This window comes from Mixophyes fleayi, chromosome 6 (assembly GCF_038048845.1).
Source record: "Mixophyes fleayi isolate aMixFle1 chromosome 6, aMixFle1.hap1, whole genome shotgun sequence".
Classification (NCBI taxonomy): Eukaryota; Metazoa; Chordata; class Amphibia; order Anura; family Limnodynastidae; genus Mixophyes; species Mixophyes fleayi.
Window position 1 is genome coordinate 158570034 of NC_134407.1, and position 24332 is coordinate 158594365.

The window sequence follows — 24332 nt, forward strand, 5'->3', positions numbered from 1 at the left end:
AATTTTGAAGAAAAAAAACCCAATTGCTTCATACCCATTGTTTTTAATGTGATATTTGCTGTGCATGCCCAATAGGCACTAATTTGATTTAGCAGTACTTTTACTCTTTTAATATGGAAGTGTTGGTGCTAAAAAATTATATATGTAGAGACTTATGTTGCTTGATTAAATACTGTTCAGTTTATTTACAATGATTTATCTGTCTTTGCAAAGTGTTCTTATTTTACCCGTGCCTCTTAAATGTCAAATGGAATACTTTTTTTAATTCTCTTTTATGATAGCTGAACTTAGAATTTAAGGGTAGACCTTTTAACCCACAATAATCCGAATCTTCTCTCGACTTCTTTTTAGTGGAAATGATGGAAGAGTTGCATAGCCTGGACCCTCGGCGCCAGGAATTGTTGGAAGCAAGATTTACAGGAGCTGGAGTTGCAAAGGTAAATGTTGATACTGTCCTTAATAGTATGGTACCAGCTATATTTGGAGCAGTATTTATAGTTTTTTAGGACATTCCCTTTCCTGCTGTGTAAAGCCTCTTTCTAACTGCGTGCAGATTGGAGGTTTTTTTTTTCTTTCTTTATTCTACACCCTCTAACCCACAATACAATGCATAAATTGTTTAACTCTTTCTCCATCACCCATTCTGGGGGACACTGGTACCTTGGGGTTGTCTGAGGGCGTTGGAGTTGGCACTTAAACAGTTGAGAATTATACTTGCTGCTGACTCCTCCCCTCTGCAACACCATCCACCTCAGTTATGTCTAAGTGCCCAAGGAGTTTTGCTGCGTTTGGTACTGCTTAGCAGTACCTGCTGTTTAGTGTTAGATTTTATTATTTTTTTTTATTAGTTTTCAAATGTGTAGGTGGTTTTAATGTTACATTTTTTTTCCTCCATAGATATTTATAATGGAACAAAGTTCCGTTCCTTTAAGAAGATTTTAAAAAAAAATAAACTACACGATTTGTGTATTTAGTGAGCGGTGACGGCGCTAAGCGCCTGTCATCACTCTGTCCCGGCGGGCCAGACACTGCCATAAGGCAGAGAATGTTGCACTTAGTCTGAGGACCGGACAGGTTGGGAGATACCAAGTTCCCCGCTGAGGCGGAGGGGGGGCTTGGATCTCTATAGCTGCAGGAGGTGTTGTGGATGCGGAAGGAGTCCCGAGTGAGCAATAGGAGAGGCACAATATATGCTCACAGGACTGAACTGTCCGAGGTTTTATTCATGACAAAGACAGTCTGAGGTAGTTTAAGACTGCTGGCTGCTCAGTGGAAGATCTCGAGGAGGGAGATTTTCCCACCCTTTTCTACCTGACAGGACTGGGCAGCGACTCGATCTCCCCTCAGGATCCTCTTCAGATTCCTCTGTTAAAAACGCTAAGTACCCCACAGGGGAGATGGATAGATGATTTTGTGTATATGCATATATGTGTGTGTATATATGTATATATTTTCTGAGTTCACAACCTGTTCCCCTATTTCCCACCCTTACCCTATTTAAATAAGGGCTGTTAACCAATTTTTTTGCGTGCACAAGTTAAATATATTTGCTAAAAGCTATTTTTTTTCTAAAAAGAAATAAAAAAGAGAGCACAGGAAATTTATATTTAATTTGTGAGAGGAAATATATATATAGATTATAATCTGACAAAAGAAAGAGTGTCAGCGTTAAATATTTTTCTTGTTCCAAATGTTCTGCTAAACTACCAGTAGGAGAAGTGAATAAAGGGGCTGTGTGTAAAGTGTGATTCGGTAGCACAGGGCGAGCAGACCCAGGGTGGCCCTTCCGCCGTGGTGGATGACCCGGTATGGGTTTCCTCTTTGGCGCAGTCTGTTTCTATGCTCACCCAGCTAATCAATAGACAGGGAGAGACAAATTCCACTGTAATTGGAGTGGATTCTGGCTCTGCTTCTGCAAATTCTAGCGAAATAAGACTGGGACCTCAGGCGGTTTGGTGCATGACTTGTGTCCGGTACAGCCCTCTACATCTCAATCTGAACCCACATGGTCATCCGCTTTGGGGAAGCGTTTGGACCGATTGAATAGTTTCTTAGACTCTTTTACACGTTTAGCTCCCAGAGCAAAGGTCCCTCGCCATTCTCATCCTTTGTTACTTTCTGATTCTGACGATTCATCTGGAGAGGAAGGCGAGGTAGGAGAGGCTTCAGATTCTGTACAATTAGGTGATTGGGATGAAAATTCCAGAAACCAGGGGATTCAGGATTTGGTGTTAGCGGTGCGTCAGACCCTTGATCGCATGGAAGAGGATTTAGTTCTTCCCATCCAGGGTTTATTTAAGCGCAGTAGACCTAAAACTATTTGCTTTCCTACTTCCCCTGAACTTACGGAAATTGCTGAATCTGCCTGGAAACATCCAGATAAGAAGTTTTCAGTCCCTTGTAGATATGCTATGCTTTATCCTCTAGAGGAACAGGATGTATCTCGCTGGGAACAACTACCCAAGGTAGATACTCCGGTGTCTAGGCTGGCACGTAATACCACCTTGCAAGTTTCGGGCGCAGCTGTTCTCCAGAATTCTACTGATCGTAGATTGGAAGGGTTCCTAAAAAATATTTTTCTTGGGGCGGGCTCTTCTTTTAGACCCTTGTTTGCATCCGCGTGGGTGGCTAGATCTATGGAGTCCTGGGCTGACCAATTAGTAGCAAGTTTACAGGATACGGAATTCTTTCCTTTAGCCCTTCGTTTAAAAGAGCTTCTGGTTATCTCTGAGGCAGCTCAGAATGCGTCTTCAATTTCATCCAGGACAGTCCTCCATTAAGGGTAAGCCAATCGCTCTTCGAAGTCAATCTCAGAAAGTAAGGGGTTCTTACTCTGAGGCGTCCATCGTCCAAGACATCAGATAAGCCTTCCGCATGAAGTGATTCCCCCTCTCCTAGCGGGGGTGGGGGGTCGACTTCAATTATTCAATGATCAGTGGACAGCTTCCACCAAGGATGTTTGGATATTGGGAATAATTTGCAGAGGTTATTTCCTAGACATTATTGGCCCTACCCCCCAACGTTTTTTCCAAACTCAGTTGCCTCAAGATTGCATCAAGTGAAATGCGATGTTACCAGTTATCAGTCTCTTCGTTTTTCGATAGTCTACAGTCTGTTAATGCCACGGCAGTGGCATATGTAAATCGTCAGGGAGGAACAAAAAGTGCAGAAGCAATGCATGTGGCGGAACAGATCTTGTCTTGGGCAGAGATCTGGGTTCCAGTGATTTCCGCAGTCTTCATTCCAGGAGTGGAAAGCTGGGAAACGGATTATCTGAGCAGGCATGCAACCCATCTGGGGGAATGGTCTCTACATCCATAGGTGTTTCAACAACTAGTTCAAAGGTGGGCTCCTCCAGATCTGGGTTTGATGGCATCGAGATACAATCATCAGGTTCCAAGATTTTGCGCAAGAACCAGAGATCCTTTAGCAGTAGCAGTGGATTTAATGTCAATGAATTGGGATTTCAAACTGGGATATCTTTTTCCCCCAATTCCAATGATTTCACGAGTACTGCGAAGAGTAAGAATGGGAGTGCATCCAGTAATTCTAGTAGCACCAAATTGGCCAAGACTAGTTTGGTTTACAGACATCTTGAAGATGGCAGAAGTCAGGGTTGGGCTCTTCCCCACAGATCCGATCTGCTAATTCAAGGTCCATGTCATAATCTGGACTCTAACTCGTTTGGCATTAATGGCGTTGCTATTGAAGCCAAACTCTGGAGCTCCAGAGGTTTCTCATCTAGCGTATCGGCAAAGATTTACCATAAAATATGGAAGATTACGTACAATGGTGTGAAAGTAATAGTCATGATCCTGTGTCTTTTAGTCTAACTCGGTTTCTGGCGTTTCTCCAGGAGGGGTTAGAGAAGGGTCTTAGATTAAGCTCCCTGAAAGTTCAGGTCTCTGCACTGTCTATTTTCTTTCAACGCCGCTTGGCCTCCATGTCGGATATTCATACTTTTCTTCAGGGGGTTCTGCATGTGCAGCCTACCCATACTCCTCCATTGGCCCCATAGGATTTAAATTTAGTTCTGAATGTTTTACAACATCCTCCTTTCGAGCCTCTGGAATCGGCTGACATCAGAATTGCGACATGGAAAGTTGTTTTTCTATTACTCTTCTAGCTGAAGCAATGGCTATCTGAATTTAGGAGCCTTATCTTGTAGAGTTCCTTACTTTTCCATGAGGACAGAGCGGTCCTCAGGACAATTCCGTCTTTTTTGCCAAAGGTGGTTTCAAGTTTCTATATGAATCAAGAAATAGTGGTTTCAGCTTTTAAGGAAGAAGAGTCCTCTCCTGGGTCCTCTTCTCTCTTTGTCAATACGTCTGTATGTGGTCAGAGCTTTAAAAGTATACGTGGAAAGGACTTCTGTTTCTCGAAGAACAGATTCTCTTTTCGTGCTTTACAACTCCTCAAGGAGAGGATGGCCAGCTTCCAAACAGGCAATTGCTCGCTGGATTAAGTCTGTCATTAGGCATGCCTATATGAGTGTGAACCGGCCTGTGCCTAGAGTTGTCACGGCACACTCTACCTGTGCGGTGGGGGCATCTTGGGCTGCGGGTCAACTGTGTAGGGCAGCTACCTGGTCTTCTGTCCATAGTTTTACTCGGTTTTACAAATTCAACATTTTTGCGCCTTCGGATGCCAATTTTGGCAAAAATATTTTACAAGCAGGTAGACCAATTAATTCCCACCCTTAGAAGGGCTACTTTAGAAGGTACCCAAGGTAGCAGTGTCCCCCAGAATGGATGATGGAGAAAAGAGGATTTTTGTACTTGCGTTAAATCTTTCTCCGAGTCCATCTGGGAGACACTGCGTTCCCTCCCTTTTGCTGTTATTTTAGACTTGCCCAATTTTTTTCTTGGGATTTTAGTATTAACTGAGGTGGATGGTGTTGCAGAGGGGAGGAGTCAGCAGCAAGTATAATTCTCAACTGTTTAAGTGCCAACTCCAACGCCCTCAGACAACCCCAAGGTAACAGTGTCCCCCAGATGGACTCGGAGAAAGAGATTTAACGTAAGTACAAAAATCCTTTTTTTAGAAGTAGACTGTACTACGTTTTTGTGATCGTTGTCTTGAGCTGCTGTCACACATGCGTTTGTTTTTTTTTTCCAGCCAGAAAAAATAGGGACTGAAAATGGAGCAGACAGCATTCAAAGTGTAACTGTTTTCTGTCACATGAGGACTTAAAAATGTTTAACTGATTTAAAGCTGTCTTGGCTTCTACATGCTACAATATTTTGCTTTACAAACATTACGTTGTTAAATACACTTGTGACGTAAGATTTATGCCAAGGCTTTTCTAGTTATAGTTCTTGAGCAACAGCAAGCAAAGAATCAATCACAGATATTCCTTAACCTTCAAACCAGATTATAACATAATCGATGCATGTGATCTGCTTAAGTTTGTTTGGTTACAAAAGAAAAAAGAATTGCTTAATGTTCACTACATTTGTGAACTGATGGAGCAGAGAAATATTTACTCTGTACCTATCACACATTTGCAATGCACATGCTTCAATCTGCTTTATTCAAACTGTTTGGATGAAAAATTTCCAGTGAAACCAGTAACTCCTTTTAGTATGCAGTGTTGTAGAGCGAATATGAAGTTCCTCACATCCATCCTTGCCCCTTTGGAGCTGACGGTTTAATCAGTCCCTGGCACGCACGCACGCACACGCGCGCAAACTCTACAAAGGTGGGGCCCAGGTCCCAATTAAACGCATGACTGCATTTTGAGGCAGCAATGCTAACTGTTGTGCCACTCTGCTGTGGGAATAAAAACTCCTGTGTGTACAGTTGTTTTGTATGCCTTTGCACTCCATATGATTTGACGTTCAACTGGCCCGTAGCTCATATTTTGTTTCACTGTTCTAGGGACAATTGAACAGCGAGTCTTCTAACCAAAGCCTATGTAGCCTGGGTTCTCTAAGCGACAAAGAACTTGAGGTAAGAAATATTCTCTTTGTATCCTTCTGCTCGATGCTTTATTTTGAATGTAAATATGTGCCTAGCTTTTCCTTGGTGTAAGTGAGCAATTATTTTACTTGCATTTTGTTTAACCTGGTCTCTCATTTGAATTCATTGATTCAGTTCTGTTGTAACACATAATTAATATTGGGTTTTACACATTGATATGCGTTTAGTGTTTACTTAAAGAACTACTAACAGTGGCGGGATTGACCTTTTTACTCTGAGAAGATTTGGGGAATTAACATAAATTTCATAGTAGCTACGGAGGTAAGCAAATCTTTTTTGTTTTGCTGACTTTAATACAATTATCTCCATTGTCTTGTCATTCCTCATAAAAATCTACGTATAATTTTTTAAAAATATTTTCTAGTACCCTCTTTTCTATCGCATCCATTTCCTGATAAGTTCTCTAGCTAGAGATCATTAGGAGTCTCTAATGCAGTACCATGGAGCCTGTGTCCATCCCCAAAAGCTTGTTTGATTTCGTTTAAAAAAACAAAAAACAAAGATGTGTGCACAATAAATAAGATATTATACACAATATAAGCTGCTGCAGATCTTATAGGTTGTCCACGCCTGTCATGGTAGGAAAGTAAAGAAAAAAAAACGGTTGATCCAGCGCTATACACCATGTTAGAGTACAGTATTTGGTATGCCAAAAATGATGCAAATCACCTGTGAGGTGTCTGACACTCTATCATAGTAGTTTTTGTAGCCATACGTATGTAAATGCAGGTCAAATGATAAGCTGTGCATCTTTCTCGTAGATTGGTAACTGTAAAATGGATTGCCAAACTCTTGATTAGGAAGACTAAACTCTGGTGGGACAAATTCTCACTTGAGTGATACAAAAATGGATTAATACCAAAGGGCCTTAAAATACACAAACCCCAACTCATAATCTTGAAAACCCCACCTTCATTAATCAATGACAAGATATTCTAGACCATTGTTCATTCCAGCTAATTGATCGCATTCTCGACTAGGACCACAAAACTAGAATTATTTGGACAACAAAAAAAATTAACAAATGCATGAAAGATACATAAAGAATTCCAAACTTTTTAGAGACCTTAATTCAAAATAGATTATAAGGAAAAGAATGGGATATCATACAGCCAAAAAAGTCAAAATTACTTCAGGACTAATTTGCTATAAAAGGAGCTTCTAAAAATAAATATACAAATGCAGAGAAACCATACTCATAAGAAGAAAAATCTATAAAAATACAGAAAGTCCCAACAACTCAAGAAATATCACTCAAGTCAGTACAAAACGTTCTGGTCAATACTCTACCCTATAATGAATCAAATGTGACTTATCAGCAGTATATGAGAGGGTCAATAATGATACCAGTTTTTCAATACAATCCTCTGAATCTTCATTCTCCACGATATGGAAGAGAGACGTTATCACAAACTAGCACGTGAATCATTTGGTCAAGGTTGGATAGATGCAGACCTATCCCATCTTACTATTTATGATCCATCCGATGTAGGAGACATTCGTTGTCCCTCTAAAAAAAAAACAAAACAAAAAAAACAACCCTTTTAACAACGAGAAATATACTGGTGATATCTCTACATAGTCCGGAGACCAAATCATTTGACCAAATTTGATATTTTTCTTGACATGCATAGATTCACAAGGGAACTTGCGCTCAAAAAATATTTTTTGAAAACACCAATGGCAGCAAGTGACTCACATAGTCGCTCAACTAATAATCTACACTTTCAAATCTTACACGCAATTCGACTGTTAATCCAACCTATTTAAAAGGGCCATTCATTCAGATCTTTGAAAGTTGGTAATGCAAGATTTAGAAAAAATCACCTCCACACATAAGCCAGAAAAGTTCAATCTTGCATGCAATGAAAAGGGATGCTCTTCAGGATTTGCAAAATAATGACACTCATTATTAAGCCGGCAGACAAAGGGGGGAGGGATAGTGATTCTTGATAAATGTCAGTACAATACGGAATCTCTTAAATTATTAGGAGATTCGGACACATACCAAGTATTAAAATCAGATCCCACCAATAAATATAAAGAACTCCTGATTAAAATGATAAAAAGTGGTTTTCAAAAAACACTTTTCACCAAAAGTTTGATTTCCTTAATGTTCGACATCCGGTAATTCCAGTTTTTTTACCATCTGGCCAAAATACATAAAAATTTACAAAACCCTCCTGGTCGCACTATCATTTCCGAATCCATTCACTGACAAGCAAATTTATCCCAGTATTTGGACTTTTTTTGTTAAATACGTGAAACAGACATCTCGTCTTCGTGATACCACGCAAATACTAATTTTACAGGATGTTACGTGGCATGATGACTACTGGTTAGTCCCAAGCAACATCACGTCACTATATACAGTCATCGATCACTCACAGGGATTGGCTAGTATCAAATATCACCTTTCACGAATATTGCACCATTAATCCAGAACAAGTAGTTTATTGTTGAAGGTATCAATTATATACTTAAACATTAATTTTGGTATCTGGATCAATTTTACTTGCAAATTAGAGGGACTGCCATGGGGACCAGGTTCGCTCCAAGCTATGCTAATCCTTTCATGGGCAAGTGGGAAGATGAGGCCATTGGGTCACACCATGGTTTTGGAGCGAAACTGGTCCTCTGGCATAGGTACATAGATGACGTCTTCCTCATTTGGAAGGGAGACGAATCATCTCAATTTCTAACCCACATAAATAACAATCCGTATAAATTAAAATTCACAACCAATTATAGCAAAACTGCAGTTGAAATTTTAGTTTTATCTATATACATACAGGACAATAAATTGGAAACTAAGACATTCTACAAACAAGTAGATGTTAATAGTTATGTTTTGTCTACAAGTAACCACTACCCTCAATGGCTCACAAATATTTCATTAGGTCAATTCAAGAGTAAGAAGAAATTGCTCAGATATAAAGAATTCTAGAGTGCAAGCCAAACATCTGAAGTCACAATTTGAGCAAAAATTATATAAGGAGGCCCTAGAATTGGCGTATACACAAGTAGAACTTGTGGAACGGCAAGACCTTTTGGCATATAGGACAAAATCCTCTGAAGCTGCGGTAGGCAACAAAACATATTTTATAACCAATCGGCAAGACGGATCAAAAAAACTATCAAAAAGAATTGGGAAATTCTGTTACAAGATAAGGATCTTAAGACCATTTTACCTGTACAACCAAATGTTATTTTTAGAAAGGCCCATGACCTTAAAAAGATGCTGGTAAAGAATCCTATTAAACCAAAATCCAGTCATTGACAACAACCAAGAACCCCACTGGATTTTATTACTGTGGATGATGTTCCTGTTCCTCTACGAAGCAGAACGTTACTATATACCTATCATTAACTTTGTCTAATCAAACAAAACAAAAATACAAAATTAAGGACACCCTTGTGACACTAAGGAGGCTATTTACATCTTACAATGCCCGTGCAAACTACAATATGTAGACTGCACAATCGGGCCTATTGAAATGCGGATATGCTCTCCAATTCGGAACATTAAGAAAGGTTTAGATTAACTGAGTGATTCCCTTACCCCCTACGTGGGGAATCATTGTGTTTCCCTTTGTAGGTATTTTATTTCCCCCCCCCCTTTTTTTTTCTGTACCCCATTTACTTTTGAAAATCTTGAATAAAAATCTTGATGCAAAAAAAAAAAAGAGGTTTAGATACACTGTGTATCTTACCATTTTAAGCCTCGGCATTATAAATATCCATCATTACTACAGTTTATGGTGATTCAGAAAACAAGCAAGAATAGGAAGCTTTATGAGTTAAAGTCTGGCCCCATTTTGGAATACAAAGTTGTATATAACCTCTCAAACCATCCCATAAGGGTCATATCCTGATGTCTACAGTCATACCCCATTGGAATAAGCCCAAACCCTTCCGAACTTGGAAGCAATGCCAGGCGGCGGGCTAGGTAAGTACCAAAGTCGGGGAAACTTTGGGAATACCTAGTACTGTAAACTACCAGGAAGTACCACGAAGGAGGCTATCTTCCTCTGGGATCCAGAATTCTTCCTTCATGTCGTCTCCCTCCACGTTTCTTCAATATGTTATGTTAGTTTTTTTTTTTTTTTCTTCCCCCCCTTAAGGCTATTAACTGTTTCACGTTTCAGACCATTGCTTAGTCTTAAGAGAACTATTTTGTGTATACTAATTATCAGATCAAAGGGAAATGAGTTTTTCAGTTAGAACTTTATCGGTTTTAAAATGAATGTAAAGAATACTATATATGAATAGAATATTATACCTAATTGGACTAATTTATGGACTGATTAATTTTATTACTATTTCCAAATAAAGCTGGAGATGGGTACCTATTTTTTACTATTCTATCTTTAGTGATATAACATGTATATATTATAAAAGTAAGCTATCAAATAAGGACACATGAGAGCATGAATTGGATGGATGGGGATGGATGGATGGAGATGGATGGATCTCTGGATAGAGATGGATGGATCTCTTTTTTTTTTTTTTTTTTTTTTTTTTGCAATACTCACATGGACTTTATGCAATCTATAGATTAAATATATGGATATAATATATTTTTGAATATTGATGTTCGATATTTTTATACTGAATTCATCGCAATTTTCCACAATCCATTTTTCAATTAACAATCTGCGAGAAAGATGCACAGCTTATTATCATCGTTTGACCTGCATTAACATGTGTGGCTATAAAAACTACTACGATAGTCAGACACCTCCCATTGAGTCACACTAGTGACGAAATGCGTTTGGGTACTCCCCTCGTTACGATCAGAATGGGCCCAGCCTACATTAAATGACGCTTGCGTTCCACAGTGGAACGCACGCCACCTTTGCGTCGCACTAACCCAATCTCCCTCTGGAAGAACAAGACCACGACAATCAAGAAGCCGGCCAACGTGGACTCCGTTTAATATTGGGAAGGACCTTTTCACAGCAAGTATTGTGGGTATTTTGTCAATGAGACTTTGTTCATACTGCCTTGGTTTTTTAAAACATTCTCTCCGGAATGGGCTTTGAATTATTCAGTGACTGACTGCTTCACAATGTGTTCGATGCTTACTAGTTTGGTTTTTTACTAAGTAATCTTCTATACATATTCTTACTCAGTCCTAAACTGCTCAACCTGACTTTGGGTCTTGCCATATACAGAATAGCCCTGATATGGACTTGGGTAAAATCAGACTGGGTCCGTCTGAATGGGAGTCCTTGGCTGACGGAGACCAGACTCACTACTAGACCAAAGAGAGCCCTCAACTATTTAATGGGTCATTCCATGCCAAATCATCATTTTCCAACCCAACCATCTCAAGTTTTTGTGAAATTTGGTAGGATGGTTGACAACAAAGTAACTTTCATATGTAAAATTTTAGCCCTCAGTGATACACAGTGTCCATGCAACAGGGTTGCAAACATGACACACAAAATAAAAAAATTTATGTTTGCAAGGTCAAATGTAAGGAATCATAACTTTGCTTCTAATTGTGGTTGAACTTTCATATTTGTCTTATTTTGAAGGCAAGGGACCTTAGTGTTTCATAAAAAATTGTTTTAGATTTAAATATTCTAGATTTCATGGTCACATGATGTAACCTTTAACCTTAAGTTCTAAAAAAGTGTATGTTTACAGTTTTTGTACATAAAGTATGTTATGCAGTTAAATACAATCTTTGGTATAAGTTTTGTTTTGGGAAGCCTTTGGGAACAGAAGTAAACAAAATATTAAGTATGGCAGTTGAACCCTTTTTGCACTAACCATGCAACTGACTAGTTCAGACTTGTCTTGTAGTGACTCTCTTCTCAGTCTGGCTACAGCGTCTGCATTGAGAACTGGTGATACAAGGGACTAAGACAGCTTATCTAATGCAGTTTTTTAGTGAATAATGGTAGTTTGACAAATGGACAAGAAATACACTAAGACTCAGTGCTGCAACCCATTTGATATTAAAGGACGCAGCAGTAGAAAACAATTAAGGAAAGTGCTACCATGGATGATTGAAACAATGCCACATGTTAATAGTGATCAAATGATTTGTGATAACGTAGGAACCGAATTAGATTCTTTAACTGCTGAAGAAGGACCAACCACATTCGTTGATGAGGACAATGACACAAGTGGCAACATTCAGGACGGAATCAGTTTTTCAGTTTTTAAATGAAAGTTTAAGCAGTATGTGAGTATTGCCTATCAAGAGGAAAAGAATGAAAGAAAAACTATTGCAAAAGGAAAGCTGTAAAAATTTCAGGAGTTGTTAAATTATATATTCCATATTCCAGCGGAGGAAATTGTCTGATAGTCAATGTTGTCATACTGCAACGACTGTAATATAAAAATTTGACGAGATCACAAAAAGTTGTGAGAAAGGTACTATTTTGACACTTCTTCCAAAAGACTGGATTATTAGAGAAATAGAACAATAATTTCCTCAGGCAGGTAACTACATAAGAAAAGCAAGGCAAATAATATGATAGTATGGCATTTTGTCATCACTGAATCCTAAACCAGGTAGAAGCTTGGACCCAGATATTGCTGAGATTTTGAAGAACTTCTACTGCAGTTATGTCCGCAGGATTATGCCTGGTCAGTAAGACTTTTTTTTACAGTAAGAAGTGGTGGTACCAAAGAACACATACAAAAGAGACTAATTTTGAATAACCTTTCAGAAGTGTATGTCTGCTTCAAACAATCACATCCTGATATAAAAATTGACTTTTCAAAATTTGCCACTGCATCGCAAACACTGTTCTTGTGGGAGCAAATGGTACACCCTCTGTATGTGTTTGTGCTCTACATCAAAATGTGAAACTGTTAATGGAAAGATGCAAATTTCACCTATCCACTTACCTGGCAAATAATATGCAATCCACCCAAAATAGTGTTTCTTCTAAGAATGTGGTGAATGCTCAGGATGTGGTCAGTTGAGGACCATATTGGAAAATATGGTAGGAGAGAATGTCCTTGAAAGGGTTACCTTTAAGCAGTGTTACATCACAGATCCCCACACTTGTAAAGTCATCCGAAGATGTCATTGAATTATTATTTCTAAGTTAATTCAGCTACACACATTCATTCTTTCATTGCTGTTCTGCAATCATCATATCTGAAAAGCATTTAGGATGGTATAGATATTGGAGATATCATTGTGATGTTACTTTGAAAATGATTCTTTCATTCTACAAGATGAGGTGCAAGGTTCTTACTAGAATAATGCACAAGCCACAATTCACCCATTTTCCATTTATTACAGAAAAATGAAAGCAGGGAAATTATCATGTACAAGCTTGGTTGTCATTTCAGATTCTCTGCAACAATACAGTAGCTAAATATACACTCCAGATATACATTCCATAAACATTGACCTATTTTAAAAGCCAATTTGTAAGGAACAGCTGAATAGACGCCAATCTAACACATAAGGAGTGATCACTGTATTCCTTTGGAATATGACGGCCCTTTGAGAAATCTATGGATAGAAAAATGAAAAGTTGTTGAAGAAAACTTCACATTTCCTTTGGAACTATTTTAAAGTCATCGAGGCAATACACTATGCAAAGTGGTGCCAGTATGACCAAGGAAGGGAGACCAGGCAAAAGGCACCTCAATGACTATCTTCTGTCTTCCAGACTCTGTCACACAGTAGTTCCTGTGTGTGGCAGAATCACAGACTCTGCAGGTGACTTGGTCACACACTAGCCAAGATCGTTGGGTTCAAGGTAGTGTTAGCAGGACATACAAGATAGAATTTCATAAAGTTTCCAGAAAAGAGCATTTTATCAAATACTGAGTTTCTTACTCTCCACTGGAAGTTGTGATTCTATATCCATCTGCAAATGATATAAAAGTTGATCTCTTGTCTTGCCACTCCAGAGACGCACAGGTGTTTATTGCTGGCACTACTTTGGTTTTAAAAAAACCCCCAAAACCTTTGGGTATTTGAACTATCTTGTATTTGAGGCGACTCAGTTTGTTTTCCGCAAGGTGTTTCCGTATGGAATCTGTGACTTCATCTCCACACTGCAAACATAGATCTTCAAGATGCTTATTTCCATATCTGAATTGCAGTTTAACACCCAAGAGTATTCTGCTGCTTTGTTCTGATTCAATGTTTCAAGTTCACTTGTATTTGGGTTTACTACATCTCTAAGGACCTGTAACTAATATTTTAGGAACTATTGTAGCAGAATTGAGAAAGCAAAGGATCACACTATCGCCTTATCTTGACATCATCCTAGTGAAGGAGATTGAAGCACATTGTCTGAGTCAGGACATTTGACATATTGATGACCCAGCCCGTTTCCTGCAGGAATGACATTACCTGCAGAGTGTCATTTTGTGCCCTCTCAGCAGCTTAATTCTTGGGTGTTCAAATACACTGCACCACACACTGTCCTTTACTAGAGGAAAGTCTTGTCAAGATTCAGTGTCTTTGCCTTCTGGACATGTTCTCCAATGTAAGCAATTCTCCTTTGGGTAAGGTGACATATGCGGAATCTTCAGCTAGATTTACCCATACAGTGTGATCCCAGACAAAGGTTTTTGATCAGGTCATTCAGTTAACAATAGTTGCCAGGCAGTTGGTGGCAGTATCCAAGTACGGCAGAGTGAACAGTATTCTTGGTAGACTCCATTACCACAGGAGGGGCCGCTCATCTTACAACAGTGGTGCAGAATAAATGATTCCAGAATGAAGACTGTATGTGAACATTTTAGAGATCAGGGTAATGTTGAAGGTAATTCAGCATTTTCATCTTCCGAGTTATCTTGGAATATTTTCTGACAACTGGACCGCAGTTTCCATTTTAAACTGCCAAGAAGATATCAGAAGCTGAATTGTGATGTTAGACTTATCAGCAAACATGTCCTAAGAGGAAAACAATCTGGTGTCTGCTTCACATTGAAACCAAGGAGAATTTTGTAACAGAGTACCTCTGCCAACAGCAGAATCATTCGGGAGAGTGCATTCTACACTGAGGTTTTTCAGCTGCTAATTGATTCTTCTCTTGCTACAACGTTCCTGGGGAGAAGGAATAGATGTTCCAGTAGTTCCATGAAAGTTTCAGCTAGGCTGTGTTCCCTCTTTCCCCTCTCATTGTTTGTATTTTAAAGGAAATAAAGAAAAAGCAGAAGTCCTAGCAATCCACTTGTTTTGGTCCCAACATCCAGTTTGCAGTAGCTTGAGGGAATGCTCCAAGAACAACTGGCCCCTTCCACTTTTGCCAGAATTTATACACCAGGACCCATTTTTTTTCTTCTGAAAGGCCTCTGATGGAATGTAAGTGGAGCAGTCATTAAGACACATGGGAGTCTCTGACAAGGAGTTTGAGGTACTTCTACAGTACCCACATTCTTGACTTCCTCTTACAACCCTCTTACAAGTTCAGATGTTTTTCTGGACATTAGATTATCTTATACGGTTCTTTCAAGCAGTGAAGATAATTTTGGCCTTTCTCAGTTGGCTTTTACGGAAAGTAGTGTTTTTTGTGGCAATTTACCTGTCTGTAGAATTACATGCCTTATGGTGCAAGGAACCTTTTCTGAACATCTGTACAGACAAGAAAGTATTGAGAACTAACACTTTTCTACCTGAAGTAGTTTCCACCTTCCTTATCCATCACTAACCTATGGTGCTAGCTAATGGCATAAAAAGCTACATACATAGACAATAGTTGCTCTGACTAGGTCCTACGTGTCTAGAACGAAAGCATGAAGGAAGAAGGATCAGCTTTTTGTCATTGCAACAGGAACTCTTCAAGGACATTCCCTATCCAAACAAACCATTGCAAGATGAATTAGAGGTAAGGGCACAGGCATATGAGAAGAATGGGCAGAAGTTTCCAGAAATTATTAAAGCTCACTCTACTAGAGCAGTAGCAGCTTCATTGGTGCTTAGGACTCGGGCAGCGGGGTGGTCATCTCGCCATACATTTACCAGGCATCTGCTGAATGCGACAACTTCTACTGACGCCTGGTTCATACGAGGACATTCTCTCAATAAAATGTTTCCATTATGCATCACAAGTATTACTTTGCTTTTTTTTCTGTGAGCCCATCTTGTCTCGGGTACATCTCATTGTGTAGGCTGCCATGGAGGATTGATGAGGAAATAAGCAAATTATATTTACCATTAATTTCTGGTCCTCAAAATATTTCTTGGCAGTCGAATATTCCCAACCATGTTGTCCGTTTGTTTTTCAGGGACAACTTGGGAAGTTTCTAGATAGGATTAACCCTTTGTGTAGGCTGCCATCTTAAGTATTTATAGGACAAGGTATTAACAGTAAATTTACTTTGTTTTTCCTGCTATGTTGTCTGTTTTTTTTTTTTTTCCCCCCCTTCTTGTGGTATGTCTACCCCCTTTTTTTTTGGAGGGGGCTAACTTCAATATTTTTAAAGTGTCTCCTGGACACAAGTGCAGATTTTCCCCTTATACAGCAGGACAGAAGTGCATATTTCTGTGTCATTCTAAAAGGTCTCTCTTTAGCAGACTCCAGAGAAAAAACAGAATGATCAGAGGACCCGTAAGAGGAAAGCAGAACCATATGAAACCAGTCAAGGTAATCCTTTTGTTCATAATGTCACATAATACCATACATTTCCTATAACGTAGTGCAGTGAAATAATCCACATACATTTCTAGTGAGTCCCTATGTACATATCTAGGATCCTGTTTGTGAAAACCTAAATTATTATTTTTTTTTTTTTTCTTTTGTTGTTGCTTGGTGATCTAAATAAACAAGATCATTAAGAGTCTCCTTTGACAATTACTATAAGGGACATTCCGCATCCAAAGTAGATAATTCTTTACTTTTATAATAAAGTTTTCTACCAGGAAGAAACAAATTGGATCACCTCTCATTTTTAAGTATGTACTGGTTACATCATATAAAGTTGTAAGTTACAGGCAAAAGGCATTAGGCATTATATTTTATTTATACAGCTCCACAATGCGGGGCAAGGAGAGAAAAATGAGCGAATGGGAACAATAGCCATAGTGGGGTTCACTATGGTGCAGAGGTCTGCAAGATAGGGTTTACATACAAATGATTTAACAGCATGGCTTAAATATACTGTAGAGTGTAGAAGCTTTTCATAAAGATTAAAACAAAGCTTTCTATTACATCAGTTATTGAAATATTTCACTTTTTTCTTCATAGTATTTCTTTTCTACCATTTTGGCTGGTTTGCTTCTAACTCTACATGAGGTCCTTCGTGTGAACTGAAAAAATAAAATACTTTTTGTAGTAAGAAAGAGTACTCCTATTTAAAGTGTAGACACAGTACAATGAGCAATATGTTTGTGTTGCTGAAATTCTGCATTGTAAATTCTAATGTTCAGCATATTGTACATCCCGAAATGTCCACCCAGTTGCTGTCGCCATGGAAAAATGGCCATCTTGACCCATTTTATACCTCAAATAATTTTGTCTGATAAGGTATGCTTAGAGCAAATGTCAAAAAGCAGCCTTGTTCTTTTACATGTGTGGACAGAACTCTGTATAGATCATTCACAACTTTATTTAACTTTGAAATGTAACTTAATTTTTTTTTTTAATCTTTAGGGAAGAACACTCCTAGAGGACATAAAATTAGTGATTATTTTGAGGTAAATATCTTTTGAACACATTTTAAAGAATTTTCAGGCTTATGAATGTCCACTAATCTTTCTAACAAAATACAAATACATCCGTGTTTAAATGATCATTTGAAGGGGGGGGCATGTTACACAGGAGAAGGGTACTGTAACCTGTAGCAACCATATGTATAGATATATCTATCATCATAATAGTTAACACCTCATGCTGATGCTTACATCACTTTTTTTTTTTTTTTTTTTAAGGTGGACCAGATTTCATTAATGTGCCTTATTGTGTTGGAATATAAACAATGTAACTTGTAAATTGTCTCTCTTGAAACCATGATGCCGGCACTGACACTACTGTTCAAAGAAGCACAATAGTGCTCTGTAAAATAGTTTGACCACTTTTCATTCAAAGGCATCTTATGTTTTTATTTTAATGCAGTTTGCTGGGGGAAGTGGCCCGGGGACAAGTCCTGGCAGAAGCGTTCCACCAGTTGCCAGATCCTCACCGCAACATTCCTTATCAAACCCATTACCTTTACCGGTAAATCATTTGTTGCTACAGATTTGTCTGCTTACCAGAACATTTCAAGGAATGTTACCAAGCATGAAAGCATTTTGGAACCTTGACACATATCTATATATACACATCCAAATTACATACAAGGCTTGTGCTTAGATGGCCATAAAGACTAAAAAAAACCAAAACATTATTGGTTGTGTACGTTTTAGACTTCAAAATCTTATAATTTGGAGCACTCGCTAAAGTTTCAAAGCTAAAAACATGTCCAGCTCTGCCTGCACCACTCCCCTTCCTAACTGTAGATAGAAGTCTAATAAGAAAGTAGAGTACATTTGTTTAGAAGGGAGGTGGGTAGGAGGAATAAGGTCACTGAGGGCCACACGTAATTGCCTGTTGTGTTTAAACAAACTAAAAGAACCTGGTCACAAAAGATAAGTAGACCATGTAAAGATAATACCCTGCATTAAATATAAAGAAATGTTAACATTAATGCCCCGTTAAAAAGTACGGACTTCTCCCCCTCAGGCTATACACTCTGTAGCACAGTGTATATCTTCAGTTTTAGCTTAGTGCTCTTAGGAGGTCGTCACAGGCACTTTGTCCTATGCTGTTTTCACTTTTTTTTTTTTTTTTTTTTTTTTTTTTTTTTAATTTGCTTTACTTTTGGAAGAGGGGTGTTTTCTGTTCTGTTTTTCTTTTCTTCCCAACCCTCCCGTTGTTTTACCTATTCACTGTTAGTCTTGCTTGTTTCATTCTGGTTATTTGTGTGTCACTATGCTATGTTTGCCTTTTTACGGATTCACTTTTTATTTGCAGAGCCAGCAAAGTAGTCCTCCTTCCTCCACACCAGTGAACCTAGAGCATTCCTGCATCCCTATCAAACAGATTTCCGTCCAGCACAGACAAACGCAGGTGAGATAATCTTAAGAAAGCAAAAATTATACTTTTGTGTACTCCTTTTTAAATGTATTAGAACCTTTTTTTTTAGACATTAATGAGTTTTGATGACTCTAAAATGGTGGGATAGGCTTTGCTATATCTGTCACCTTTAACTACTAAATCACAAGACTATTCCAATCATCATAATCTGGGGCAGTTTATGTGTAGCATAACGGTCAATGGTGTCATACTGGAATTAAGAGTGTACACAAGCAGTTTGAGTTATATGCTCCAAGAAATCTAAAGAAGTAGTTACTAAAACAAATCTGGACACATACGTGTTTACATGTAAAAAATTTTGTTTTTTCTTCCCAGTCTGATCTCACAATGGATAAAATATCCGCGCTTGAAAACAGCAAAAACTCTGACTTAGAAAAAAAGGAAGGAAGAATAGATGATTTATTAAGGGTAAGTTTTAGGATAAATGTAATTCATATAATTTTGCATGACATGAGTTGCAGTATTTCATTTTTACAACAGATTGCTTTCTGTACTGTGGATAAACACTATATTTGTATATCGTGCTTATAAATGGCATATTTACAGCTAATGTTATAATTTTAACAGAGGAGCGCATTACCATTTAAGGTTGTTTCCAAGTTTTTTTGTTTGCGATCTGCTAATGTACTGATTAGTAATTAACATTAGTCCCGAATTTGTTTCATTTTTATAAAATAATATAAAGGCGCTGTTTGAGTGACTGCATGCACAGTTCTCTACTCTCTTGACTGTTATGTGCCTTCAATCTAGTGACTGGGGGAAGGGTTTATGGAACAATTTTTCTCTTGTCTGATATTGCTATATGTTACTTTTGTAGACTTTGAATATAATGGTTTTAGTTATAGAATTACTCGTTTGTTTTATTTCAGTGCATTACTTATTTTAATTTGGCTGGATTTAGTATCTATGTTGGCGTGTCTTCCCTTCTAGTGGTCCACAGATGTAGATTCTGTATTCGTCTCAGTGATATTTATTCTCCATGATATCCAGCATGTTAATACAATCACTTGTAATAAAATTTAAATGTATTTGTAGCTGTTACATTTTCATAATAAATTTAGGCGTATATTTGTGGGTTTAGTATTTACTGTGAGGGGATAGCAAGAAGATTATTTAGCAATCATCCAATTAAAACTGCTATTTATCCCACCTCATTATTATATGCAGCTGTCCCACTGTATCTATAATAAATCAACTAGCATAGTATAAACAATGAGTTCTGTGTACATCAGAATCTTGGTGGCCCTTTTGTCCCTGAGCAGTAAAGTTTTTTGTAAAAGTAGCAGTCAATCAAAATTGTTCAGTTGTAGCCTGATGATCAAAAAGCCCAAGGTGAAGTCATGAAACAAATTAAATGCGCAGTGATCCGAGGTGGCAATTGGAAATGAAATTAATTCAGAAAGCAAGAGTAAAGCTCTGTATACACTACAGAATTTCTCCCGATGCCACATCCGTAACTATTTTACAAACTACGGGGAAAAAAACAGTCCTGATCAGAATGCAATTCATGTCTATACACAGTACAGATCCAAGGGTAAATCTTTTAAAACATGTACAATGTCATAACCATCTGCTGAAAAGATCTTAGATCCTGATCGTGAGTGCATACATACTGCAGAATTAGAAGGACATCATTCCATCGTTTTAATTTGATTTTTAAACCAGACTAAAAATCTTGTTCCACGATACGATGAACTTAGGAACAATTTCCGCTCATCGTTGCAGTGTACACACTTGCGAATATCAGGCCGAACAGTCTTTGTTCGTGCGATTGGCGCTATAATTGCCTGTAGTGTGTACCCAGTCTAACCTTGGGCCACTTTTTCTTTGTTGAAAAAATGACATGACAACCACATATCTCTACATCAATAAATTGGAGCATAACCTCACTTAGTTGGCCTGGGTTGGGACCGAATACAGGCAAGGTTATTCGAGGGTTGTACAAAATCTAAATGTATAATTTTGAGTTTGTCTGTCTAGTCTAGGAGCCAGAAGAAAATTTTCTAAAGCCTGGGACGATGTGAAACCAAGGATATCAATAGATATAACTCTTGGGTGCCAGCAATTTTTTTTTTTTTCTTTAGGAGGATTGGCTACCTATGTTCCTAGCATTTGTCCTGTCCTGGGTTTCTGATTCTTAAATTGAATGCTGATTAACTGAAAAAGTTAATCCTAATAAAGACCTACTAAAAAGCCAACAGTTTGGAGACTGACAACCCGTTGATAGATCCATGATAAAATAGATACTGTGTAGGTGCAACATGTGTGACCCCTGTAAGAATACTTTTACATTGTTATGAAAGGCCATCTTTCGCTGGAAAAAAAACAAAATAAATCAATAGTGCTGATTTGGTGGTAACTTAGACTTGTAATGTTGTCGTAAAACTGTAAGGAAGTTGAACCAGCATAAATGCTTTCAATTTTAAAGCAAGTAAAAATGAAAGGATTGACACTGGTAGTTTTTCAAACACTCTGGTATGACTATTTTGCTTTTTAACCTTTAGTAAGAGGTTAAACGGAACATAAAAACTTCTCAGAATGCTGGCTTTGTTAAAAATTCAGTAATTGTGAAGATTTTGTTCTGGATGCAGAGGGGTAGATGCAATTCCTATTTGACTTGCATGCTCAAACTTTGCTAGTTGTGTCTGGAACTATAATGGTTGTCACTATTTTGCCTAGAATACAAATATGCTTTTTTGATCATTTCAAAAATGTACTGTTGCATCCATCACTACTGCCATGGGGATAACAAGATCTTGCCACAAATAGAGGCAGGGTTACATTTATTTGAGGTGCCAACATAAATGTTGAATTGGCACTTAGAAGTCTCTCTAGGCTTTTAACACCTGTTGGTGATGGGAAGCATTTGACATTGGATTCTGTGCATAGGTGACACTGATGAACAGTACTCCTCATAATCCACTTTTATTTATAATGGCGATACAAATTTCAACCTGTCAGCAGTCATACAAAACCTGAGGATAAGTAAACATTAACAAATTGCGCTCACCCAATTTGTAAATGTACGAACAAACCAGTACCAGATAAGTGGATTTCTCCTTCATTAATGCGTGGGGACACTGCTTCCATGGGGTTGTATGGTGGTGCATGGCGTTGGCACTTAATAGTTAACTAACTTTGCTGCTGGCTACTTCCTCTGTAACCCCACTTTCTTAACTGTTTAAGGAGTTGGGCTGATACAAGTACTGTTCAACAGTACTTACTGTTAGATACTTCGATTTTTATTTGTTTTGCTTTTATTCATTTTCAGCTGTTTTGGGGGTAAGAAGTGCTGCTGGCTGTGCTTATTCCCAGTGTAGGTGGATGGAATTTGGTTCTGTCGGTACAGCTCTCATACACTCATTACTCTGTACGAAAGTGTCAGTTGCATGTTTATAATTACAGCCACATGTCTAGTGCGGCTGTCACTACGGTCTCCTGGCAAATCCGTCACTGTCTTTGGGCAGAGAACGTCGGCATTTATCAGGTGAGCGACCATTGCAAGGGAGGTACCAAGCCCCCCCCACTGATGCAGAGGGGGAATTTGATCTCAGGAGGCCAAACTATTGAGGCTGACGCAGGGACAGGAGACCAGAAATCGCATAAGACAGACAGAGCTGTGATAAAATCTTCCTGGACCCTCAAAGAAGGAGACATATCAGTGCGGGGAGTAAGTGGAGCCTCAAACCCCCCCACTGTTGGTACTTCGCAGCGCAGGCAAATAAGCAGCATCCTGACAAACACTGAGATCAGGCTGACATAACTGAGCTCCAGTCCGCTCCTGACTTTCTCCTTCTCACTCCCTGCGTTCCTGTTCCTCAGGATAAGCTAAGTACCCCTGATGGGACAGAATTGTCACATTTAGATAAAATTCTAAATTTACTGTGCTCTGGATTATACAGATTTAACAGATTATTATATAAAGTATTCTATATGCTGGTTAGGAAAGTGTTACTGTAATAAGCATTCAGTATATGGTCTGATGCATTTATTACACTTTTTCTGAAGTACAACCTTACGGTTTTGGGTTCTAACTATGGGCAAAACAAGTAGTGGTTAGTTAGCCCACTGTGTGTGTGGCACTGTGATTTCCCCCCCACTCCCCCACCATTACTTAAAAAACAAAACAAAAAATAGCCTACGACTGAAAAAGGAAACGTTCCCGTGTTAAGTTTATTTTTTATTTTTAATTTTTATTTTTTTATACTTGCTCAAAATGTGCTGCAAAACTCAATGTGGAGCATCAGGTCCAAGAAAAGTTGTCGGCATGACTGGACCACCCTCCCTCTCTGAGGGGGGTCAGGGGTCGCCTACAATTGTTCAAGTATCCTCCTGAGACAGTTGGATCCTGGGGATCATGTCCAGGGGGTATATCTTTGACCTGGTGGGACCTGCTCCTTACCAGTTCTTTGCAACTTCTTTACCTCGGGACCTAGGAAGGCGACAAGCGATGCTCCAGTCGGTCGCTTCTCTTTTCACAGGAGTAATATGCAGGTTTCCCAAGTCGCAGAAAGGCAAATGATTCTACTCCAATGCCTTTCAGTGGGATTTCCCCTCCATCTCGATGCTTCGCATTTCTCCTTAGCCTAGGAGACTCTGCTGTCTCTTCGGTGGTGTCTGGTTCAGGAAAACTAACGACAGGTCATTCCTTTATCCCATGGTCCTGGACCCTGTTCACCACAGATGCGATGTTGCAGGGCAGTGACTCTTCAGCTTTGATTACAAGGCCTTTGGACCAGCAGGGAGTCGTTCTTGTTTTTAAATGACCTAGAGTTGAAGGCCATGCTTCTGGCCCATCAAGGAGTGTAATTGCAAGGAGGATCGGTCAGTCCTCAATCAGACAATGCTACAACAGTGCCATACATAAACCGTCGGGGAGGAACAAAAAGTGCAGGAGCCATGCAAGTGGCGGATCAGATGTTCTCTTGGGTAGAGACTTTTGTACCGGCGCTCTCGGCAGTGTTCATCTCAGGGGTGGACATTTGGGAAGCAATTACTTAAGTAGACACGCAATCCTTCTGGGGGGGTGATCTTTGCATCCACAAGTTTTTTCATGATCTAGTCCTGGATCTGGGGCTTTCCAGATCTGTATATAATGGCGTACCAGTGCAATCACTACGTTCTCAGGTTTTGCGCAAGAACAAGGGGCCCCTTGGCATTCGCAGTAGACGTGATGACCACGAAGTGGGAATTTCAGTTGCGTTTTCTATTTCCGCCGATTTCAATGTACCCGCGGGTTCTCAGACGGGTTTATTTAGGAAGTCTTCCAGTGATCCTACTGGC

At 38.9% G+C, this 24332-nt stretch overlaps 1 protein-coding gene across 3 annotated transcripts in view; it reads left to right on the plus strand.

Moving 5' to 3' along the window:
• TLK2 (tousled like kinase 2) overlaps window positions 1–24332 on the plus strand; it is a 125342-nt gene that overhangs the window by 16269 nt on the left and 84741 nt on the right. The window contains exons 2-8 of one of the 3 annotated variants that reach the window (XM_075176899.1): window positions 352–437; window positions 5881–5952; window positions 16490–16562; window positions 17568–17611; window positions 18030–18131; window positions 18927–19022; window positions 19365–19457. In XM_075176899.1, the coding sequence (XP_075033000.1) occupies window positions 357–437; window positions 5881–5952; window positions 16490–16562; window positions 17568–17611; window positions 18030–18131; window positions 18927–19022; window positions 19365–19457 (561 nt within the window). In that variant the 5' untranslated portion in view covers window positions 352–356. The remainder of the gene's footprint in view (window positions 1–351; window positions 438–5880; window positions 5953–16489; window positions 16563–17567; window positions 17612–18029; window positions 18132–18926; window positions 19023–19364; window positions 19458–24332) is intronic. The other 2 variants (XM_075176900.1, XM_075176901.1) reach the window with 2 other exon arrangements.